Source organism: Antennarius striatus, chromosome 3, assembly GCF_040054535.1.
Source record: "Antennarius striatus isolate MH-2024 chromosome 3, ASM4005453v1, whole genome shotgun sequence".
Taxonomy (NCBI): Eukaryota; Metazoa; Chordata; class Actinopteri; order Lophiiformes; family Antennariidae; genus Antennarius; species Antennarius striatus.
This window is the reverse complement of record NC_090778.1, coordinates 2444792-2467313: the sequence shown is the minus strand read 5'-3', so window position 1 is coordinate 2467313 and position 22522 is coordinate 2444792. Positions and strand designations below refer to the sequence as shown.

At 40.5% G+C, this 22522-nt stretch overlaps 1 protein-coding gene across 2 annotated transcripts; it reads left to right on the top strand.

Moving 5' to 3' along the window:
- The first annotated feature begins 7751 nt into the window (after positions 1 to 7751).
- On the top strand, positions 7752 to 21737 carry adam28 (ADAM metallopeptidase domain 28). Of its 2 annotated transcripts, XM_068309900.1 has the most exons (23): positions 7752 to 7885; positions 8153 to 8230; positions 9429 to 9517; positions 9616 to 9692; positions 10188 to 10266; positions 10446 to 10522; positions 11537 to 11720; positions 12567 to 12629; positions 12769 to 12840; positions 13031 to 13200; positions 13669 to 13750; positions 14495 to 14628; positions 14880 to 15057; positions 16832 to 16921; positions 18001 to 18196; positions 18282 to 18387; positions 18484 to 18640; positions 18728 to 18808; positions 19213 to 19306; positions 19413 to 19503; positions 19587 to 19659; positions 19740 to 19835; positions 20852 to 21737. In XM_068309900.1, the coding sequence occupies exons 2-23, from the start codon at positions 8173 to 8175 to the stop codon at positions 20882 to 20884; spliced, it is 2280 nt and encodes a 759-aa protein (XP_068166001.1). In that variant the 5' UTR covers positions 7752 to 7885; positions 8153 to 8172; the 3' UTR covers positions 20885 to 21737. The 2 variants fall into 2 exon arrangements, with proteins under 2 accessions (XP_068166001.1, XP_068166000.1); XM_068309899.1 differs by lacking the exon at positions 7752 to 7885 and having other exon boundaries at positions 8074 to 8230.
- The last annotated feature ends 785 nt before the right edge of the window (positions 21738 to 22522 follow it).

The following is a 22522-nucleotide window of genomic DNA, read 5'->3' as shown; positions in this document are numbered from 1 at the left end:
ACACACACACACACACACACACACACACACACACACACACACACACACACACACACACACACACACACACACACACACACAAGGGTCCTGTAGGCATGCAAGCGATGGGAGGCAGAGCGGCGGGCAGCAACTTCTTGATGCGCCCAATGATCAGCTGATAAAGGGGATGGTGCCTTGCTCAAGGGTGCCTTGGCAGTCATCCACTGCCAGATCACAATTTTTTTTTGCTTAACAGGGGTCTTGAACCAGCAACCTTCTGGTACCCCAGCCCAAGACTTAGTGGACTGAGCTACTGCTGCCCTTATTATGAAGGTAATTAGCACATTATTATGCTAACAAATTGAGCTATGGCAAGTTTTTTCCACTAAACTTTCATAAACAAGTTGCTGCAGGAACAAGTCTGGGACAAAATTGCTTTATAATTATAATGTACTGTGTTGATGTTCCTAAAATCCCATTTGAGACGAGACTGTTACCTATAAGCATGACGCTATATTAGCATCATGCTCACGGTCTACCCAGAGTTTAGACTCCAGCAGGCGTGAGAGACGGCAAAAATAAAGCTGCACTGCATAAACAAGAGGCTAAAACACAAGTAAACAAGGAATCTGTGGACTAACTAGCCTGACATTTGCGAATAATCAGTTCATGCTACAACGTCATTTCATCTGTCAAGAATTTCAGTCTGGAAATAAGTACACCAGATTTAAAAAAGACAACAACAACTGGTAAATAGCTTTAAACACAAGATAATTATTTTAATATCCCTTGATAAAAGATTTTCAATCTTGGAAAGTGCACACAAATGTTTAGTACGGGTTGTGACTGGGTCACCATAACACACCAACAAACAATCGGTGACTCAGGGAGTTTGATGAAGTGTAACATCCTGTTGTAGAGCAGGCAGGAACGATCACCATGGTGAGCCTCCTGCTGCGTAAAACACGTGATTGATGAGCAGCAGGAGCTGTCAGGTCTTTGACCCTCAATAGGAACATGTAATTGATTCCACACAAACAGTCGTGAGTGTTCCACTCCAGAATTTTCTACTAGCTTACATAAAGCTGGCCGCGGGTCAAATGTGCTGACCTTGCATTCACTCAACATTACAATAGAGAAGGACATGAATTGCTTGAGTTTGGTCCGGCTCCAGGTAGAGGAAAGTGCTGGAGCCACTCGACGTTGGACCCATTGTTCCTCCTGGTGGGAGGACATGGTCACATCAGAGAGACCGGACGCCACTGCACGCAACGCTGGACTGATGACACAGTCTTCTGAGGAAGAAGTCTTGGTAGACCTTCAGGGAAACCCTCTTTGAGCTGTCACTCTTGCGAGGTTATTATTATAGAGCTACAGCTAGCCAGCAGTAAGCCTTATAGTAACTTTACAGTTGTTACAATGGTTATACAGTGTCCCGTCTTCCTGCGTCTCCGATTGGATAGACCTGACGACTCTTAGGTAGAACCAACAGGAGGATTTTACCTAACAATGCTCTGATCTGTCCATAAAATGCTATTTCAGTTCCAGAAAGTTTATAAAATAAGACATTTAGGAGAAATGGGTCAAACACCTCTGAAGGGCGATCCTGACGTCTCCCATTGGATTGGACATATACACATCCCCAGTACATTTATTTTCCCAACCAAACCGGTCAAGGCGAATGACTGCCCTCCAGAGTCTGGGTCCTGCCCAGAGTTTCTTCCTCAATGAGGGAGTTTTTCCCCGCCACCGTCGCTTATGCTTGCTCTGCAGGGATCTGTTGGGTTTCTTTGTCTGTTAAAGTGCTTCAAATGTCTGATGATGTGATTAAGTGCTATTTAAATTAAGGTGGATTGATTGTTTAAAGACATCTAAGGCTCTATTAGTTCAGACGGGTCAAACGTGTGATGGCTGAAGCCTTATGTGACCCACTGATGTTGCTCCAGACGTGTTGCTGTACCAAAACCCTCCATAAAAACACTCAGATATTGCTCTAAATGACTTGTTATCAGTGTTAATGATGATTGATCACTCTTCTAATCAATGTGGGTCACACTGTATGGACAGTTATAAATTGAAAATTTATCACAAATGACATGTACGAAAAATCAATTCACCTGGACTATGAAAGGAAATGATAATCTCTTCAACCAAGCATCCACTGCCGTCCGCCATGTTTCTGCCTTCACAACATCAATGCTTTATGTGACGAGGGTCCAATTTGATGCGAATCCTGTCGGTTTTACTTACGAAGGTTGTTTTCTGATTATTCTGACACATCAACCGTCTTCTTTCTGACTGCAACATTTTTCTTCTAAGTGTTCCAGACCAAACTGGAATTCTTCTTTTCAGGTAGAAAAGTGCCTCTTTTGACCCTTGACCCCTCCCTGCTGTCATTTTCAAAAATAACAAAGAAGGTTAGAAATTGGTTTCTTCCAATCACAGAGTAAGTCTTCGCGCTCACCTCATTTCCCACTCCGAAGCAGACACAAGGGAACCAAGGAGGTGACTCACTGGTTTTTAAAAGGCAGACTGAATGTCAAACAGTCAGACAGCAGCTGAGACAGAGAGGAAAACATCACTTAAACACAGCTTATTTACCATCATTAGACATTTATTAGACTGCTGGGACACTGAGTGTGAGTTCAAGAGGCTCTTCCTTGTTAGATTATGGGAACCCTATTATTAAGACATGCAATCAAAAAAGAGATATCCCCGAGTAACACTCATGTTTAGTGAAACTAAACATTAAGAGGAAGTCATTTAGAACATTCCTTGCACGGGGGGGTTAATATTGCTTACTCTGGTAGCCTGGATGTGGAACTGACAGATTCAGCTTCAGGCTGGTTCGAACCGGTCTGATTGGAAGAGATGAGCTTTCTCACCACTAGGGTTTTGTTCCTGTTCCTACCCGAAGCAGCTGGAGAGTGGGAGCGAATATCAGTGATGCCAGCAAAAAACAAACCTCTTATCTGAGCTGAGCCTCACGTGAAGCACAGCATCACATATGTGACAGCAGCAAAGAGGGAAACAGATGAGAGATAAACGCTGAAACACAGGAATGAGGTCAACAGTCAGTGGAGTTCTGTAGCATTAGGGCAGCAGCATGCACATGATAATGCTAATGGAGGCATCGTGTCAGAATACAGCGTTAAACCGGCTGTGAGGGAGGAGGTACGTCATCCGTCCTGGTCCAGGGTAGGCAGGAGCACGTGGCGTTAACAAAGAGGAGCCATGTGTTTAATACAGGCTGAGCCTCCAGCCTCTGCTGACAGCCTGCAGTGTTGTTCCAGCTCTGACATGGAGGAGAAGCGCTGGGATGAGGACGGTCCACCAAAGGATGAAGGGCTCATCATAAATATAAAGCCTGTCAAACAGTGAGATGTCATACCAACATGTTTGTGCAGCATTTATACAGAGACGGCATCACGTCGTCCTGATGAGTGTGTTCTGGCTCAATGTGTGTGTATACTTACACTTCAGCTGTTATGGGGTCTCTTGTTGTTTTGTGTCGTTGTGGGTCCCTTAGCAGCTTCTAGTGAAGCCAGAAGGAGTCCATCCAAACATCATCCATCATCCATCCATCCATCCATCATCCATCCATCCATCCATCCATCCATCCATCCATCCATCCATCCATCCATCATTCATTCGTCATCCATCCATTGATCCATCATCCATCCATCCATCCATCCATTCATAGTCCATCCATTCATCATCCATCCTTTTAAAGACCAGACAATCTACAGCTATACTGATGTCATGACGATACTTAAATATTTAATATTTGTCACTCTTCTTACATTTATTTGTTAAATCAAAATTTCAATACTTTCATATATAAATACTGGAATACATAAAATTCAGAAGAAATTATTCTGCATAACAAGTACTATTAATGTTTTTTGGATATGTAAGAGTATATTGAAGTATGTTGACTTAAGTAAATACTTTCAGAACTGTCCAGTTCTGGTTTGTGTGCTCTCAAAAACATCCACACACATGTTAGTAGTTACAGCTGGCTACTGTAGACTGGCTTTACGTGAGATCAAGATGGAAACAAGGCAGAAGAACCAAGGCACCTGGGGTCTGGGGGGGGGGGGTGAGCTGGGTCACGAACCTATCTGGAGGAGAAGAAAGCAAAGGGGGGAAAAGTCCTGCACATTAATACTGGGATTATTTTGGTTCTTATTCTAGAAATTCAATATTTCATTACTGTGTTCATTCATCGTGATCGAGATCACCAATTTTTGAAAATATGTCATATTTCACCCCAAATGTGATCAGTGTGGTTTCAGTTACAATCTGATCTCAGTTCAGTCTGTACCATTATTACCTAGTGTCTCACACTTTTTTCAAATTCTCCAGAATTTTTCTTGTATTCCGATCAGACCGTGAATTGATTCAGATCATGTAATTTTTGTAAGTCAGAAGCAACAAAAACCTTTGTCCACAGGAGAAAGGCAGAATGCTCAAAAAAAAAACCTCCTTTGTCTCAATTATATGAAGCAAAACACAAGAAGTCAATTTGCATATATGGTTTGAGTATACTTGATGAATACATGTGTACTTTTCCACAAAATTGAATATTTAAATAAGCAAATGTTTGAAAAAGATTCTTCTTCTCACTTCATCTGCTGTATTCTCTGTTTCATCTTTTCATTCGATGAAGACTCCGGTGAACTCAGAACAATTGTGAGGAGGAATTCTGTTATAAAATTATAATATGGATCTCAACCTCTAGGACAACTGAAACCAGGAGCCAGATTCATCTGTGATCTCAGAGGTCAGACCAATTGTGAAACTGGTTTCCTGTCCCTGGCAGGACTCCATCGGCCTCATCATTTAAGTTGTCCTACTTGATTTGTGTGTGGTCGATAAAGTCACATTTTCCCATCACGTTCCACACGCCACACAAGCCAGTTGTCCTCCCACATCAGCATCAAAAGCCCCAGGGGTTAGGGGGTGGGGGCAACTGGGAGCTGAAAACGGGCAGTTTTTGGTTATTATGGTAGTGAAAAACTATATATATAAATATATAAAGTGCTGTGTGTGTGTGTGTGTGTGTGTGTGTGTGTGTGTGTGTGTGTGTGTGTGTGTGTGTGTGTGTGTGTGTGTGTGTGTGTGTGTGTGTGTGTGTGTGTGTGTGTGTGTGTGTGTGTGTGTGTGACTCCGCATGAGAGTAAATGACATATATTGAACTTGATGTCATGTGACCTCATCACAGGCAGGCCTGGGTGTTTCTGTCGGGAGGACGTCGCCCACTGGTGGTGAGAAAAAGAACTACATCCCAGCAATCACCAACATGTCTAACAGGTGGAGGATTCATCATATAAAGCATCAAATCCCCTATAATATTGTTATGATTTTTTTTTACTTTGAAAAATATATACATTTCATACACATACATTTCCCTCTTTGTGTTATCATCTACGTTTGTCTTTACTGCAGTACATGTACTCCAATAAAGTACATTTACTCAAATAAGATCAACAATCATGTCACAGTATTTCAACAAACAACAACAAGAAGAGATCACATGACACAAACACAATGGATGAAAGCAGATGTGTGACGGATAGCTCAAACATTTGTTCTGCCTGCATGGGGTTTATTTTATTGTGTTGTTATGTAGTTTTAACTATTAATTATCTCTGTAGCACTGTTTAAAGGTTGCTTATTAAAATCGTTTTTGGGGATGCACTGAAGCAACAAGAGGTCTGAGAAGTTTGAGCAATAAAATGTAAGCTATAATAAATAGTCTTGTTGTCTAAGTACAACCAGATGCTAACCTAGAAGAGCAGTTTTCCAGTTACTGCATGAGAAAGAAGCGACTTAATGAACCTCCCATCTCTGTTTTTTAATATTCTAATAAAATGGTGATATTTTAGTGTAACACATGTTTGTCATTTCCATCTACCGGAGAGGTTGTTTTTCTTTTTTTTCACCCGCGTCAGTCAGGTTATGTGTTTGTTGGCAAAATGATAGAGAGAAAAAACCACTGAAGCAGTTCCCAGAACACTTTGTGGAGGAGTCGGGCGTCAGTCAGCAAAAACCACTCAGTTTGTAGATGACAAGTGTAATCAGAAATGTACGTTTCTCAGCATGCAAAAAATGTATTTGACATTTAAATATGAACCTGCTGATTGGTGTAATTTAATTAATATACAATTTCTGGGTTTGATTCCCTTCTGTTGGAGTTTGTTGGTTCACCTGTGTCTGCGCAGGTTCTCTCAGAGTTCTCTGACTTCCTCTCACCTCTAAAAACACGCACCTTAGGTAAATTGGTCACACCAAATTATATGTAGGTGTGAGTGTGTGCGTGAGAGATTGTTTGTTCTTCATGTGGCCTAGCGATGAGCTGGCGTCTAATCCAGAGGTGTACCCCCATCTCACCTGTGCCTGTGTTGAGTGCTGGTCATGAGATTGCAGCTCTTTATATTCTTATTCACAGAGTGGACTTTGAACAAACGATCTGCATGGTTTGATGTTTTTATATCCTTACAGCCTACATACCTCCAGTGTAAAGATCTGACCACCAGGTGGCGAGAGAGACGAGCTAGTCTGACACTGGGAAAAAATGCCTCTGAAGTCTGAGGAAGGTAAGATGAGTACGTTTGAGCAACCGGGGTACATCATTTAGTTCCTACAGGAGGACAACATTGGTTCCTACATCATTTAGTTCCTACAGGAGGACAACATTGGTTCCTACATCATTTAGTTCCTACAGGGTGACAACATTGGTTCCTACATCATTTAGTTCGTACAGGAGGACAGCATTGGTTCCTACATCATTTAGTTCCTACAGGAGGACAACATTGGTTCCTACATCATTTAGTTCCTACAGGAGGACAACATTGGTTCCTACATCATTTAGTTCCTACAGGAGGACAGCATTGGTTCCTACATCATTTAGTTCGTACAGGAGGACAACATTCAATTACACATGTATTTACATATATATTAATATTTTCATGTGAATTGTCCCGATTGTGAAGTAATATTTTCCGTTTTCTTCCACACAGCCTGACTCTCATCATGACGACCACTCAGCTACTCCTCAGTCACGTCACTGGAGAAAGAAAATGTTTGATTTCAGCCACATCTTCAAGAAAAAATTAGTGAAGTGAGACCTGAATATGGAAACATGTATAGAGTTCCATTTTTATATGGAACAAATCCTGAAGCATCCATCGGTCCCCTAGGAAGCAGCATCAGGCTCTGAACTCATTTCACACGCGTGTCCCGGAGGGACGTGACCACCAGGGTCACAGTGGGCCGATTGTTGCGTGGGGTCATGTCCTGAATGAAAGGGGCATCACAAAACTGCCTAAATGAAAATGTTTTACCAGGATGTCCATGAATGGATTCTTTCTGACACGTGAGTTAGTTTTATATCATTAGAGCTCATTTGGTTTCTCATGTTGACTGATGATGTGTTCTTCTACACATGAACGCCATCGAGAGGCTTGTAGGAGTCTGACCTCCACACGAACTGACCCTGAGAGATCCTCCATCGTATGAATCTGCCACGGAATGTTACTCGGAGGTCTCTTCGCTCCACCTCCTGAACTGATCGCTGGTGTGTGTGTGCTGAATTGTCCGGCTCTGCCTCGGACAGTCCACAGACATTGGCCCTTTTGTTTGTGGATGCTGCGCTGCCATCAGGTCATGCATTGAGTGGGCGAGGCGACACAAGGACATCAACACGTCTACAACTGGAACTCACGCTGTGTCTGCATTTGGCAAATGTTGTGAAACTTTAGGATGTGGTGACTTCTTGTGTGATAAATGACATCTGTGGGAATGAGATGGACTAAGTAGTGAGTCACACAGTCACAACAGAGGATGTGACAAACTCCTGATTTGTAGGTTTCACTCCAAGAAAGAAGGAGCAGCTCAAAAGGTAGGATACTTATTGATTTAAATTCTGCTGGTGGGATGTCATGAAAGTCAAAGTCAGAGACCACCTCTGCTTCTTCCTGCATTCTTGGAGCATAACAGAGGCGTGTTCAGGCTGGTTGTGCACATGCCGCTGCTTCGCCGTCAAGAAGGAGGAAGTATCTGTGACAGGTCCATTAGGACCCGGGAGGGAGTGGCCTCCTGAAGGGAAACACAGCATGCAGGTAGACGACATAAAGCCTGATCAGAGCGCCCGTCTGCTCTGTTACAGCCACTGTCTGCACTCCGACCATGACGCCAGCCATCCTGCTGTGGGTCCTCATTCTGAATGCCATGCTCCAGTCCTCAGGTGAGCCACCGGGTACTGTTACCCCCACTCAGAACACTGGTTAATTAATAACTAATCCCTATTCAACTGAGGCATTTAGACTGTGTTGTTGAGCATTAAATAAAGAACACACATGATGTGGTATGTTGTGTTAGAATGATCTCTAACATGCTTCAAGCAGGATGTGTTACCTGCCTTGTTTTCAGGATAAAGAGTGATGTTTGTTCCAAAGGGGCAGTTTACAACGTCTACATCACTGTGAATAGAATAACCTGATACTCTGGCAGGTGAAGGATATGACTAGAAAGGAAATACCTGGTGCAATGCCTTGCGTGCGATCAGGCATCATCAGCTAAATGAGCGTAAATGTGTGTAAATATGTGGTCATTAACTTTAATGCATTGCTGATATGACACATGATCGCTACCGGACTCCAAAATCACCACCTTCCCAGGTGTAACGTGACTCAGAGCCACTTAGTCACGTCCTTTATGAGCAGATTTCACCAGGGGGAGTTCCATCATTCGTGCATCATAAGTTTTCACATTTCTGCTGATGACTGAACACTTTAAAATAGGATGAAAAATCTGAATGAAGAACTGAGGAAACATCTTTTTTTGTTGGTGAGTTGCAAAACGTGAATGTGGGCCGATGCATGGAGCCAACACAGAGCATATCATCATGTAACAGGATCCTTCGCTCATTGTCAGGGCAGAGCCTCAGGTATTTGGTGTTAGTCAATTGACTTGATATCAACATGTCATGAGCTGCAAAGAGGAACAAGAAAATAATTGCATTAGTGCATTTGTTGGTTTCACAACTGTTTCAGCTTCGTACGTAATGCTCTTGCAAGAATTCGACCTCATCTTGTGTAGAGTCCAATTCGCTAAGCTGACTGTACTGAAAACAGCATTATGCACGTCTTATATTATTATTTGTTGCATCTTGGGTGACACACCTGAAGTCACAGGGGAGTTGCTGAACATTAATAACAGGTGCTGTAAACATTCATAATAGCCTATAATGTGTTTTAGTGAATGGGAAAACCGGACAATACAGGTAAAGACAGTTCCTGGGTCAAAACCAGGAGATCAACCTCAGCAAAAAGTAAAAATATGCGACAAGCAGCAGACTTAGGGAATAAAACTCAAGGATCGGAGACAAATTCTCTTCACAGACATATCGTATATTGATTGACTGATATTCTGGATCGTCACAGAGAGCCGCGGTCATGGGTTTGAAGACGTGAAGGACTACGAGGTGGTTCGACCTGTGAGACTCCACGGCGTTAGAAAAAGACAAACAGAGGTACTTCCTGTTTCTCAATCGTACGGATTTGTCTTGTCTATGTACACAAAAGCTGAGGTTGTGATTCCACCAACATACATATGTCTTCTTCTCTACAGAGCATCAGGCCTCAGAAGATCAAGTATGCAATGACGGTTGGAGGAAGAAACATCGAAATGCAACTGGAAAGAAATAAGCAAGTTCTGACTTCCTTTAATACATTTCTTGTTTAAATATAAGGAACAAAAAGACTCATGTAGTTATAAAACCCACTTTCAAGGTAATCCAGGGAATTTATGAAATATTTATCACTTGATCGACAATAGATTCGCTGGTTTGTTTGATTCAGTACTACTTTCTGTTTTAATTTAAATGTATTAAATTTATTAAATAATATATGAGATATATTTAATATTAAATATTTTTGTATTAAATATATTTAATATTAAATATTTTAAATATAAAATATTTTATTTAATTTATTTTTATTTACTATTTAATATATTTTTATTCCTGCATCAGTTGCTATCAGGAACATGTTGTTCTTCTCCATTAGGACAGATCTTTCCAGCGTCATTAACCGTCTTACGTGTGCAAATACAAATGAAACAGGCCATCGGAAACAGATCACATGCAAATATAGCGTGATAATATGATGTGATGGTTTATTTTTGTATCTTGTCATCATCAGTGAGTTACTCACCAAAGACTACACAGAGACGTTCTACGAAAAAGACGGGACGCTGGTCACCACCAGTCCCAACGACATTGTGAGTGTTCGTGTTCGGGGGCGAGTTTCAGTTCCCCCCACAGAAGAAGAAGCTGATGTCTAATGAAACTGTTTTCCACTCACATTAGCTTCAAAATAATAATTTTAAACTAAAAGTGATCGACTGTTGAATTATTAGACTGACAGCAGATTAAAAACCTAAGATAATCTCGTCCTCAGGATCATTGCTACTACCAGGGGAGCATTAAGAACGACAGAGGATCGTCTGCTAGCATCAGCACCTGTGACGGCCTCAGGTCAGCCCCCGCACCTTCACTGTCGCCAAACTGAAAGGATTAAGGATTAAAATAAAACATGCTGTGAAGATGAACCGATGAATAAATGATTAGTCAGCAAAATAGAGATGTTTTCCAATGTTCTTCACATTTCTTTCTGTCCACCCGGCACCAAGAGGTCCAGTCGGCCCTGTTCCTTAAGCTCTATCGTCTTTGTAGCTCACATGTGTCAAACTCAAGGCCCGGGGGCCAAATGTGGCCCTCCACATGATTTTATGTGGCCCGCGAGAGCATAAAAGGTCGGAGTGTCTAAAAATAAAAAGTGCAAAAGTGTGCTTTGACCAAAACTACATTTCCCACAATGCAGTAATTAATCTCACTTTAACTCTGACAAAACTGTTTTGAACAAAGTTAATGTCCTAACTTGTCTTTGTTGTTATTTTTCTGTCAATAAGTAATACATTTAGAGTTGTTTAACATTAAGGAGTAGTTACATTTATTTTAAATGACATTGAGTTACATTTGGTTACTTTTATAAGTTACATCAGGAGTTACATCACACTAATCTGGTCTGTCTGGTCACGTTGGATACACACATCACTTAGTTACTTGTAACTCTGATTTCTCTGTGATCCTAGGAGGCATACATCTTCTTCCTGCTTAGCTTCAACCTTCAAAGATCTGCTCCTAATAGAACAAACGGTTTATCATCAGATGCTTCTGAAACTATGGCAGGAACCAAAAAAATTAAGACAGAACAATACTTTGAAATAAATCAGCTAAATGCTCAAAGAGGGAGAAGTCTCTGAATAATTTTTGCTACTAGCAGTCAGTTTAAATTATACTGAAGTGCTATTTTTTAACAATATACGTCATGTGCACAGATGGAAATGAAACTAAAAAATGTTTATCTATTTCTTCATTAGTTGTTAAATTAGATTAAATGCACCAATGTCACAGAAAAAAGGTTTTAGGTTTTACTCTCTGACGTTTGCATCACTAGATTTACGCCTAACCATCCCGACCTGTGTTTAGGGGCTACTTCAGGACATCTGCCCAGAAGTACCTGATCGAGCCCCTGACCGCGGACGACGAGGGCGATCACGCAGTGATGACCGTCAACGAAACCAATTCCACGCCCGCTGTGTGTGGCGTCACCAACACCAGCTGGAGTGATGACTTTGAGCCTCCGACGGGCCGCAGCCGCTCCGGTTTGGGGGTAACCACACCACCACCCAGGATTTAACATCACCTGATAGCAGAACAAACGTCACTGAAACATCCCATCAGTTTCAGTCTAGTTCAGGGGGGTCAAAGTCATTTTCACCAAGGTGTCATCAGCATAACAGCTGTCCTCAAAGAGTCAATGTAACTAATTAATGTAACTAAATGTAACTCAATGTAATGTAAAATAAATGGAACTACTCTTTAAATGTTAAATAACTCTAAATTTATTATTGATTTTATTTGATTTTTAAAAAATTTAATTTCATTAAAAACTTTTTAAAATTAATTTTAATTTAATTAAATGTTGTTAAATTTAATTAAATTAAAAAATAACTAAATTTAAAAATTAAATTAAATCAAAATTAATTTAAAAATAACAAAATGTATTTTTTATTCATTCTTTATCATTACTTATTTAAGTTACAAACATTACAGTTGCACAGAAAAAAATATGTTTGTTTCTCTGTTCTAACATAAATCCTTTTAATTTGTGAGGTTATTAAACCCACAGAACTCCATCAATCAAGGATCAAACTATCAATCAATAAAGAAAAATAACATCAGACACAAGTTAGGACGTTAACTTTGTTCACAGCAATTTTGTTTAAGTGGGTTTGTAAAATGGGTTTAATTACTGCATTGTGGGAAATGGAATTTTTTGGTCAAAGCACACTTTTGACCTATTTAGTTTGAGACACTTAGCCCTTTAATGCTTTCACGGGCCACATTAAATGATGTGGAGGGCCATATTTGGCCCCCGAGGCCTTGAGTTTGACACATGTTATTACGTCGGCTAATCTTGCAGTGAAACTTCATGTGTCCACTTTTTGCCCTCTAGGGTATTTCTATCCTCCAGCAGCAGAAATACATCGAACTCTACCTCGTGGCTGACAACCGTGAGGTAATAACACACACAGGAAACACCAAGAACAACCCATAATATAGTAATTTTGGTAGAACCCAGTGATTAAGCATAAATCATGGTTCGTCATGAATCAGATGTTGAGAAATAATGTCCTTTTATTATGACATCATTTCAGTACATCAAGATGGATCGAGATCAGACCAAGCTGAGAAAGAGGATCTTTGAAATTGTCAACTTTGTTAACATGGTGAGTCAGTGCCTCTCCCGTGTCTGGTAAAGTTGTAAGTCACTTGAAGACGTGCAGATATCTTTCGTTTTAATTTGTTCCTCCTCAGCCTACAGTTCATTTCCTCCAAAATGTTCCTGAATAACTTCTCCTTTTCCGTGCCGATCAGCGCGGCCCTTCTCATGGTGTGTTTGGGGTGGTTTTTTTGCAGGCGTACAAACCTCTGAGGACCTTTGTCGCTCTGGTGGGGTTGGAGATCTGGTCCAGAGGTGACCTGATTACAGTGACCCCTCCCGCCGGGGCCAACCTGGATGCTTTTATGAGGTGGAGAAACTCTGAGCTGGTGAAGAGGAAAAAGCACGACAACGCACATCTCGTCAGGTAGAAGAGAAAAATAAATCAATCCTTTAATCATCCCTGTAGGGGAATTTTTCCAGTATTAACCAACACAGACATCAAATACGTCATTTTTTATCTCAGCTTACATTTCTTCTTCAATATAGGGAAGATGCAATCACTCTTGATGTACTGATGAACAACTGAAATTTGCCACATCTTGCTTAAGTAATTTGATTTTCATCACTTGTACAGGAAGCCGTGGTCACACCCAAATGAGTTCAAACCCCCAGCCGGCATGTTTTACAGGAGGAAAAGCTAATAAAATTAGCCCATAGTCGAAAGAACTATCATGAATTTTGTCAGATTTCTTGAATGTTTGACCAATCATATATTATTGATCATTATAGCCACCTTACCTGTGAATAGGGAGATCAAATCTTTGATTAGATAACTGCATGGAGAAGTGTGTGAACAGATCAACATCCTCGTGTTGTCGCTGGTGTTTTTCAGCGGTATTGACTTTGAAGGATCGACGGTGGGCCTGGCTTTCATTGGGACTCTGTGTACAGGTCACTCTGTAGGCGTCATACAGGTGAGGTGTTTTAAACAGATGCCCCAACCTCTACCACTGGGGGGTCAAACTCATTTTCACTGAGGGCCACATCAGCATCATGGCTGTCGTCAAAGGGACCAGAAGTAACTTATAAATGTAACTAAATGTAACATAAAATAATTGTAACTACTCTTAAATAAATTTCTGACTTATTCTAGTTCCAAACATTACAGTTAGACAGAAAAAACATGTTTGTTTGTTTCTCTGTTATAAAATAAATCCTTTTCATTTGTCAGGTTATTAAACCCACAGAACTCCATCAATCAAGGATCAAACTATCAATGAATAAATTTGTCAAAGTTAAATTGGGCTTACTTACTGCATTGTGGGAAATGTAGTTTTTGTTCAAAGCACACTTTTTGACCTACTGGTATTTATTCTTAGACAAATCATGCTCTCGCGGGCCACAAGAAAATGGGTGGATGTTCCTCCTAGATTAATAATCCACCATTACTATAGAATGTCTGATTCCTTCGTACGATCGTTAATTTGTCAAGATTAGATTTTATTATTTGTTTTCAAAGAACAGGAAGTGCATCTTGTTTTTATCTGTAACTCTATCGCGGTCTCGTCTCGTCCATTATGGAAGCAACAACTTCCTCAAGAAGTGCTCAGAAAATCAAGAAACAAATGTGTTGGGTCATGCGCTGGCTGACCGACCTCCATGTGTGTGTCTGTGTGTGTGTGTGTCTGTGTGTGTCTGTGTGTGTGTGTGTGTCTCAGGATCACAATAAAAGGGCCATTGCCGTGGGGGCGACCCTGGCTCACGAGATGGGCCACAACCTGGGCATGGACCACGATGACTCCAGCGGCTGCACCTGCACCGGGGACAGCTGCATCATGGCCGCCGCCCTCAGGTGAGACCAGGTGTGAAGGAGACCCAACGGGCTACAGACTGGGTTACTGGATGACGTTCACTGACCACTTATTGAACTGAACCAACACACTGTAGTTGGTTCACCGTCACAGCATCTGTGACTCACATGAGTCCTACATGGACGACGCGTCAGATGCTGTAAATCATGAGTGTTTTTTGACAGGACGTATAAATATATGACCATTCTCACAAAACTTGAGCGAACAGAAAAAGGCCTGCTTGTTTCCTCAGCTGGAATATCCCACGAACCTTCAGCAGCTGCAGCCACAACAACTATGAGAAGTACCTGAGCGGACGCAAACCCAACTGCGTGTTGGACAAGCCGGCGTTCGGCGGCGTGGTGACCCCTGCCGTCTGTGGGAACGGCTTCCTGGAGAAGGGAGAACAGTGTGACTGTGGGAGTGTGAAGGTCAGTGAACCAAACCGACCCTCGCCAGGGGCCCACACACCCATCCTAACACGGGGTCCTCACGGGGGTACTTTCCACTCTATTAGTTTTTCCGCACACTGGATTATAAGGCGCACCTCCAATTAATGATCTCTCTTAAAGCTTTTTTTCATATATAAGGCACACTGGACAATAAGGTTTATCTGATTATAAGGCGCAAAATAAAAATAAAAATTTTAAAGCAGTGTTTCTACAGTCCAAGACACAGAAACGGGACTTTTGTACAATTCCCTCTAAAGTATCTCTCTATCTATCTATAACTGTGATCAGACAACAGATGGTTAAGTATTGTTTTTCTACACACCCAAACGGCCACGCCCAAAAACATTTCCTGTAACCAAACAATCGACTTCATTTGGTTCAGACGCCTTGTGCAACTCTTCGTGTTTGTCAGTCACCAGAAATCCTCGTCTCGCATCGTTATCAGTTATTATCTCGTTATTGTTATGTTATAAACATGTTATAAACACACATTGTGATTGCAATGTTTCTGTGGGACTGATTTTGAAACTGTTTCTGCCGCGAGGCTAAAGTGAGGCGCCAGAAAATCATTTCTGTTTGGAATTTGATGCGAGCAGAGTCAACAGCCCATAAAATGATTCAGAGCGAGAGTTTAGTGTCTGTGAGGCTCTTAAAGAGGATCTGCTGACAGACAGGCAGACAGACAGGCAGTCAAACAGGCAGACAGAGACAGATTCTTTGCATGACATTGACTGTGAATTTGCTCAGACCTGTTTTCCTCCACTGGAATGAAACCACTAACAGAGACGGAGTATGGATCGTCTCCTTCCAGTCTAAATGAAACAGGAACTTTTGAAACTACCGTTTGAAAATGAAAGTAATTCCACTGTTGACATTAGATAAGAATTTATCAGCAAGTCACTGCAGCACATACTTTTAACAAGGACTATAATGCAGGAAACATGAAGGCAAATAAAAACCACAGAGTATATACCTGCACCACTGACACCATAACACGTTTATTATTTAAGGGGATTTGTTTGTGGAATAAAGGAAATTATTGTCAGCAATTTTTAATTACAGCAACTGATGTATTATTACGTAATTAAAATGGTTTTCCAAAATAATTTTATTCTATTTAACATTGAAAGTCTAATATATAAATTTCTTTATTTATATTTATATATTTTTATTTTTTAAAAACTCAAAGTGGAACATCCTGCTGTTGTGACTACAATAAACACAAACTGTGCTTTAAGAACTATAACCTGATGCTCCCACAACTGCTTTGTGGTGTTTTTTTTTACATTTTTATAATGTTGTGGCATCAAAAACAAATTAAAAAAAGTGTAAGAGATTAAATACCTTTGGAAACACATGTGCCGACATGTTACCACACATTGCAGAGATCGGAGACTCCCTAAATCATACATAGTCACAGACTAATTGTGCTTTATTCATCAAACATATAAATAATTTAATGAAAAGTTCGTGGAAAAAGTCAAAATATGTCCGATCTTGCATTATCAGAACCTGTTAAATTTCTGTATCCATAACATCAAATCAACGGATCCTCAGCCCGACACTCATGTTTGGTGTCATTTTGTACCAAATGAACAGAAACCTCATCTTTTAGATCTAGTTGGAGGGAAAATGATGAAATAATGTGATTTTAATAAGAGCATAAGAACACAACGAAAGAAACGAAGGTTTAACACAGAACAATCAAGAGACAGACTGGGACCAGACTCATATGTGTGTGATGTGGTTTCAGGACTGCACCAACCCATGCTGCAACGCCACCACCTGCAGCCTGACGGAGGGCTCCCAGTGTGGGGAGGGGGAGTGCTGCCAGAACTGTCAGGTGAGACCATTCAGTCATGTGTGCAAATGCTGATTTCTGTCTGTCACTCCCTGCTTCAGTGGGCCGCTGGTCCTCTAGTGGACATTTCCGGTATTACACATATCCACACTAAGATCTCCAGGATAGCCTGACTTCATGTTCATCTGGACATCATCTCAAATCTGTCTGTGATTAGAAGGTTCTCCTGACGTCTCCTGTTGTGGAACGTTTTCTGGTTAAGAATTGTCGGCAGGAGGTTACAGTTCTTACCGTTAATAGTCACAGAGACAGTTTACTAAGATACGTACCTAAGAGAGAGATCACAGACTTCCATCAGGTGGATGGAACAAAAACACATTTTAAAATAAACGACAAAAATAATAACAGTAACAATAACAATAATAACAATTATTAATAACAATAATAATAATAATAATAATAATTTTAAAAAAACCCATTAATAATATAAATAATAAAAACAATAAATAATTAAAAGGTGAATATTAATAACATAAAAATAATAATGATGACATTATATTATTATTATTAATAATAATAATAACAACAATAACAATAACTATTATTATTATTATTATTAATAATAATAATAATTTTAAAAAATAATATAATAACATTAATAATATAAATAATAATAACAATAAATAATAAAAAGATGAATATTAATAACATAAAAATAATAATGATGACATTATATTATTATTAATAATAATAATAATAACAATAACAATAACTATTATTATTATTATTAATAATAATAATAATAATAATAATAATAATAATAATAATAATAATAATAATAATAATAATAATAATAATAATAATAATAATAATAATAATAATAATAATAATACAGCCCTTGAAAAAGAGTTGTTTTTATATAATTCTGAAATGAATGGGTGTTTTGTTCACATCTTATTTCTGCTTCCCTTGAGTGTCATTGGAACAGTATTTTCCCCAAACCCTCACCATATAAAGTATAACAACACAGTTAAATTGTGTTGTATAAAAGTCACTTTGTCTGGCATGACAGAGTCGGGTCTGTGGTGATTCACACAAACTCTACGTGCACCTCCACACAGATCGCACCTCGGACCATGGAGTGTCGTGGAAAGGAGGATGACTGTGATCTGGCGGAGTACTGCGATGGGAAGAGCGCCACCTGTCCGGAAGACAACTTTGCCCTGAATGGCCTCTCATGCGATGACGACAGGGGTTACTGCTTCAACGGCCAGTGTCCGCGGAGGGCAGAACAGTGCATTCGCTTGTATGGCTCAGGTGAAGGCCGTGTTGTCACACACTGATATTTGGATAAACACTGTGCTGCTTAAAGAGATCGTAATCACGCGATGGAATCCTCCAGGTGCGACTCCTGCCCGTCATTTCTGCTACACGCAGAACACCAGAGGCGTCTATTACGCCTTCTGCAAACGGCCCGCAGATGACAAGTACATCCCCTGCCAGCAAGAGTGAGTCTCAACAACAACACGGCTCATTCTGCAGACCCGTCAAAGTATCTGTGTTTGAATAAAGCTCTACTCCATGCTGGTTCCTCTGCCTCTCAGAGACATCTACTGCGGGAAACTCTTCTGCCACAACGGTCAAAACAGCCCAAACTACGGCCGCATGGTCCGGTTCTCCGACTGCAAGGCAGCTTTCTTCGAAGACTACACCAAAGACTACGGCCAGGTGGACACCGGGTCCAAATGTGGTCCTGGAAAGGTAACAGTCTGCCAAAGGGATACCTGTGTGTGTGAGTGACCCACAATCAGTGTTTGAAAGAAACTGACCCTTTTTTTTTTTCTTTAGGTTTGCTTAGACAACGAGTGTGTGGTGATCCCAGTGGCGTACAGAAACATCAACTGCTCCACCAAATGTTCAGGCAATGCTGTAAGTACAGAACGTGTCCCAATTATTTCATTGTAAATAAAAAGTGAGAAATAAAAACAACGAAATTCATCAATTTAACTCCATTGCATTTGATAACAGTTACTCAGGATCCAAACTGACTTCCTGTCTGACCCGTGGCCCCAACAGGTCACATTTCTTTTGCAATCCCAGCAAAAAACAGTCAGAGACTGCAACATCCCGTGACACCCCTGAATTCAAAATTTTACCCTGACCTACTTGCGTAGGTCAAATACAAAGCTAGTGCTCTGACCTACTGTCATAGATCAAAGCGCTAGGGGTGAAAAGATGACCTCTGTGGAGGTCAAACAGGAAGCTAACAAACCATTAGATGCACTGGGAGCACCACTGGAATGAAGAATCACGGTTTGCTTTGTGTTGATCAGGTGTGCAATCACAAGAACGAGTGTCAGTGCAAGCCCGGGTGGGCGCCGCCCTCGTGCACGTCAGAGGACGAATCCTTCCGAGTTCTTTCTCCTGGTAAGACCTGTGCAGCAACCCGAACAAACGCAATATGGAATCAGACGCACAACTAATGTCCCTCCAATCAGGAGACACACAAACGCTGTCTGCTCTGTTTCTGCAGGAGCCATCATCGGTATCGTCGTGGCGGCGCTGCTGGTGCTTTTCAGCATCATTGCTGGAGTGGCTGTGTACATGTGGAAAAAACGGAAGGGGTAAGTCCGTGGTTTGGTCAAATTTAATTCACTTTGTCTCGATCTGAAAGCCAGTCGCTAGAGTTGTCTTTATTCTACACCAGAACGAAGCCCCTAGCAGTGGACGGATCCAATCGTCCCTTCAGCCCAACCAGCCAACCCCCGCCACAACCACTGGTAATGCTGGAAATGTTAGAGCTATTAAAATAACAGATAAATCTGTTTCTACTCAGTGTATTTCCTGGTTCCGCTTTCAGGCTGCGAGGCCCAAACCCAGAGGAGCTCCACCTCCCCCGCCCCCAGCGGGGAACCGAAACAAACCTGCAGCTCCCAAATACACACCTGGACGCCCGGTAACTACATCCCATAAGGGTTTTTCCCAGCATGTTACACACGGCTTACACTCCTCTGATGCTGAGCATCACTTTGGCTCCTTCAATCCAACTCTGGGTGGATGACGGAAAGTTTGATTCATAAAGATCCTTTCAAAGTCGACGCTAGAGCGATCAGCAGGATGGATTGTTATCAAGACTGGAAAGACGAGGGAACAATCCAGGCAGCTAGCATTATGCTAGCATTAAGCAGTTAATATTATGCTAGCAAGATTGAAAGTCGATAACACCGTACACGCAAAAAGTTACAAAAAAAAGAAAATGTCATCAACCCACCAAGTCATAAATCAACAGGAAAACGTTCAACTTCCAACAGAGCAGCATTCAGAGGGGCCGTGTAGTCCGCTCAGGTTGTGAAGTAGTCGCCATCTTGTGGTCAAGATGAGGAACTTCATGACTACACAATTTTTTTTTTAAAAAATTTTTAATATCATGTTTATTCATAAAAGTCAAATTACAAAATAATCACATCACAAAATCTTGAAGAGATTCACGTAAAGAGGATTTTCAATAGTACTCTGTGTTTCCTGAACAAAGAAACATCTAAACTTTTAACATTTATCAAACTAAAAAAAAAATTTTTTTTAGTTTTTTAAATTTTTAAATTTTGCCTGCTTTTTTGTTTTTTAAAAAGCAGGCAAAATTAAGAAGAAAAAATCCTCTCATCTACAATCATATATTTTACTTTTTTCTTTAGTTTTTCAATCTACAAAACTCTTTGTCTGAAACTTGTTGAGTTCAGGAAAGAAATTTTCTACTTTTGCCCTCGAACCTTTTGTGTCTTACAGGAATTTTTTCTTTATCTTTAGAGAATCATATGTTTCTGTTACGGCTTGTTTCAGACTGTTGTCATTTTCGTTCTCAGAGCTAATGGGCATATTTCACAACTAGTGTTTACCCTTCAGTGTCGTTTCTGACGCTATAAAGAATAAATCAAAATGTTAAACTTAGATGCTTATTTCTGGTTTGTCCTCTAGGCTCTGAGGCCGGTTCCTCCACCGAAGGTGTGACATCACAGCAGCCAGAAATCAGTAGACCTGGGGAGACGTTACTGAGAAGCTTCATCACACACGTTCTGTCATGACTGCTCTGCTTGGCAGAAGCTTGATGGGGTGTTTGTCTGCAGGAGCGACAAACTGGACCTTCAACTGGGACTTTAATGCCACATTTTGGCAAGCTTAAAGCAATTTAAGGCACTTTTTTAAAAAAACTTTTGGGTCATGGCATGATCAAAAACAGTCAAATATTCATGTTTTTTTTATTTAAATCCATGCTATGCCGTCATTGAAAATAGAGAATGAAAAGAGAGTTAAGATTTTCAGAGAATATTTGATGAAAATTCTACGACAGGAATACGACAGAGGTATTTTGAAGCTATGGTCGTCCATTTAGTGTCTGTAGACTCATTTAGGAACTCCTAGATGATGCTTTGCTGAAATGTCACACCAGCTCAGTTGAGTTTGTATAAGCAGCACATTAAAGACATCAAGATGCCGTTCGCTGCTGGTTCAATACCAAAGTAACATCCATGAAAATCCCTTTTTTTATAGTAGAATTTTTAGACAGACTGCAAAATGGTGTTATTTTGATGTTTGGATGAAAACAGCAGATTAAACGTAAAAATCACAAACAGTGAGGATGTCAGGCATCACAATTCCTTTAACCTAAATACTGTATAAGTTGCTGCTGTGTTTTGAGGAGACTCTAAACCAGATGGAGATCATGCCTGTTGAGACTTTTATCAAGTAAATTCCTTCTTCTCTGAGCAGAATGTCTGGACTTTTTTTGGAATCAGAAATGTTTTTATCTAAATTAATCCTGTAATGTAAAGTATTTTGTACAGATTAACTGGGCGTAACTAATAAAAATGTGAAACCTGGCATAAGGAATACTGGACTTTAAATCAGAAACACGTCATTGTTGCTTCGTCCGCTAGAGGGCAGCAGAGCCGGCAGCGTGAGGTCACCATTAAGGCTTCAACAGTAGCTGAAGTTGGAATAAAGACGGAAATAAAACCAACATCCAAGCACAAGTCGAATGAAACACTGTATTTGAATTTTATTATTTTCTTTCAAGTGACACATCTACATAAAAGATTCCATGGCTTCGCATGACAAGAACGGTACAGTTTTTTTTTCACCCATTTTTTTTTTTTTTACAGCTATTATTATAAGATTCTTGATGAAGAATATTTTTTACATTCCGCAAGATATGTATAGGACCTGTCAGGCGTTCAGTATACTGCGTGGCTCACCCAATGAAGCCATACCTTTAAAACAAAATTTAAACATCACAGTTAAGAATGCAAACTGAAATACTTCCCAGAAATCTACTGAATATAGTGGCAAACAACAATTTGTTAAAACTGAAGGATACCAAAGTTAAAATCATTGACATTTAAATCTTCAGTCCTGTGAATGGAGATCTGACCCAACTCTGTTCGCCATCCACAACACACACACACACACACACACACACACGCACACACTCTCACGGCTGAGGTGGCATGGCACGAGTGCAAACGCCTACTTTGAAGAAAACAGAGGGTGTAATCACAAGAAAATAGCAAAATCTTAAAGTCTATTTCTTCGAAAAGACAGCAAGGATTACAGTCGGGCGTGTCGAAGCACCAGTTGGGTCGGTTGTGT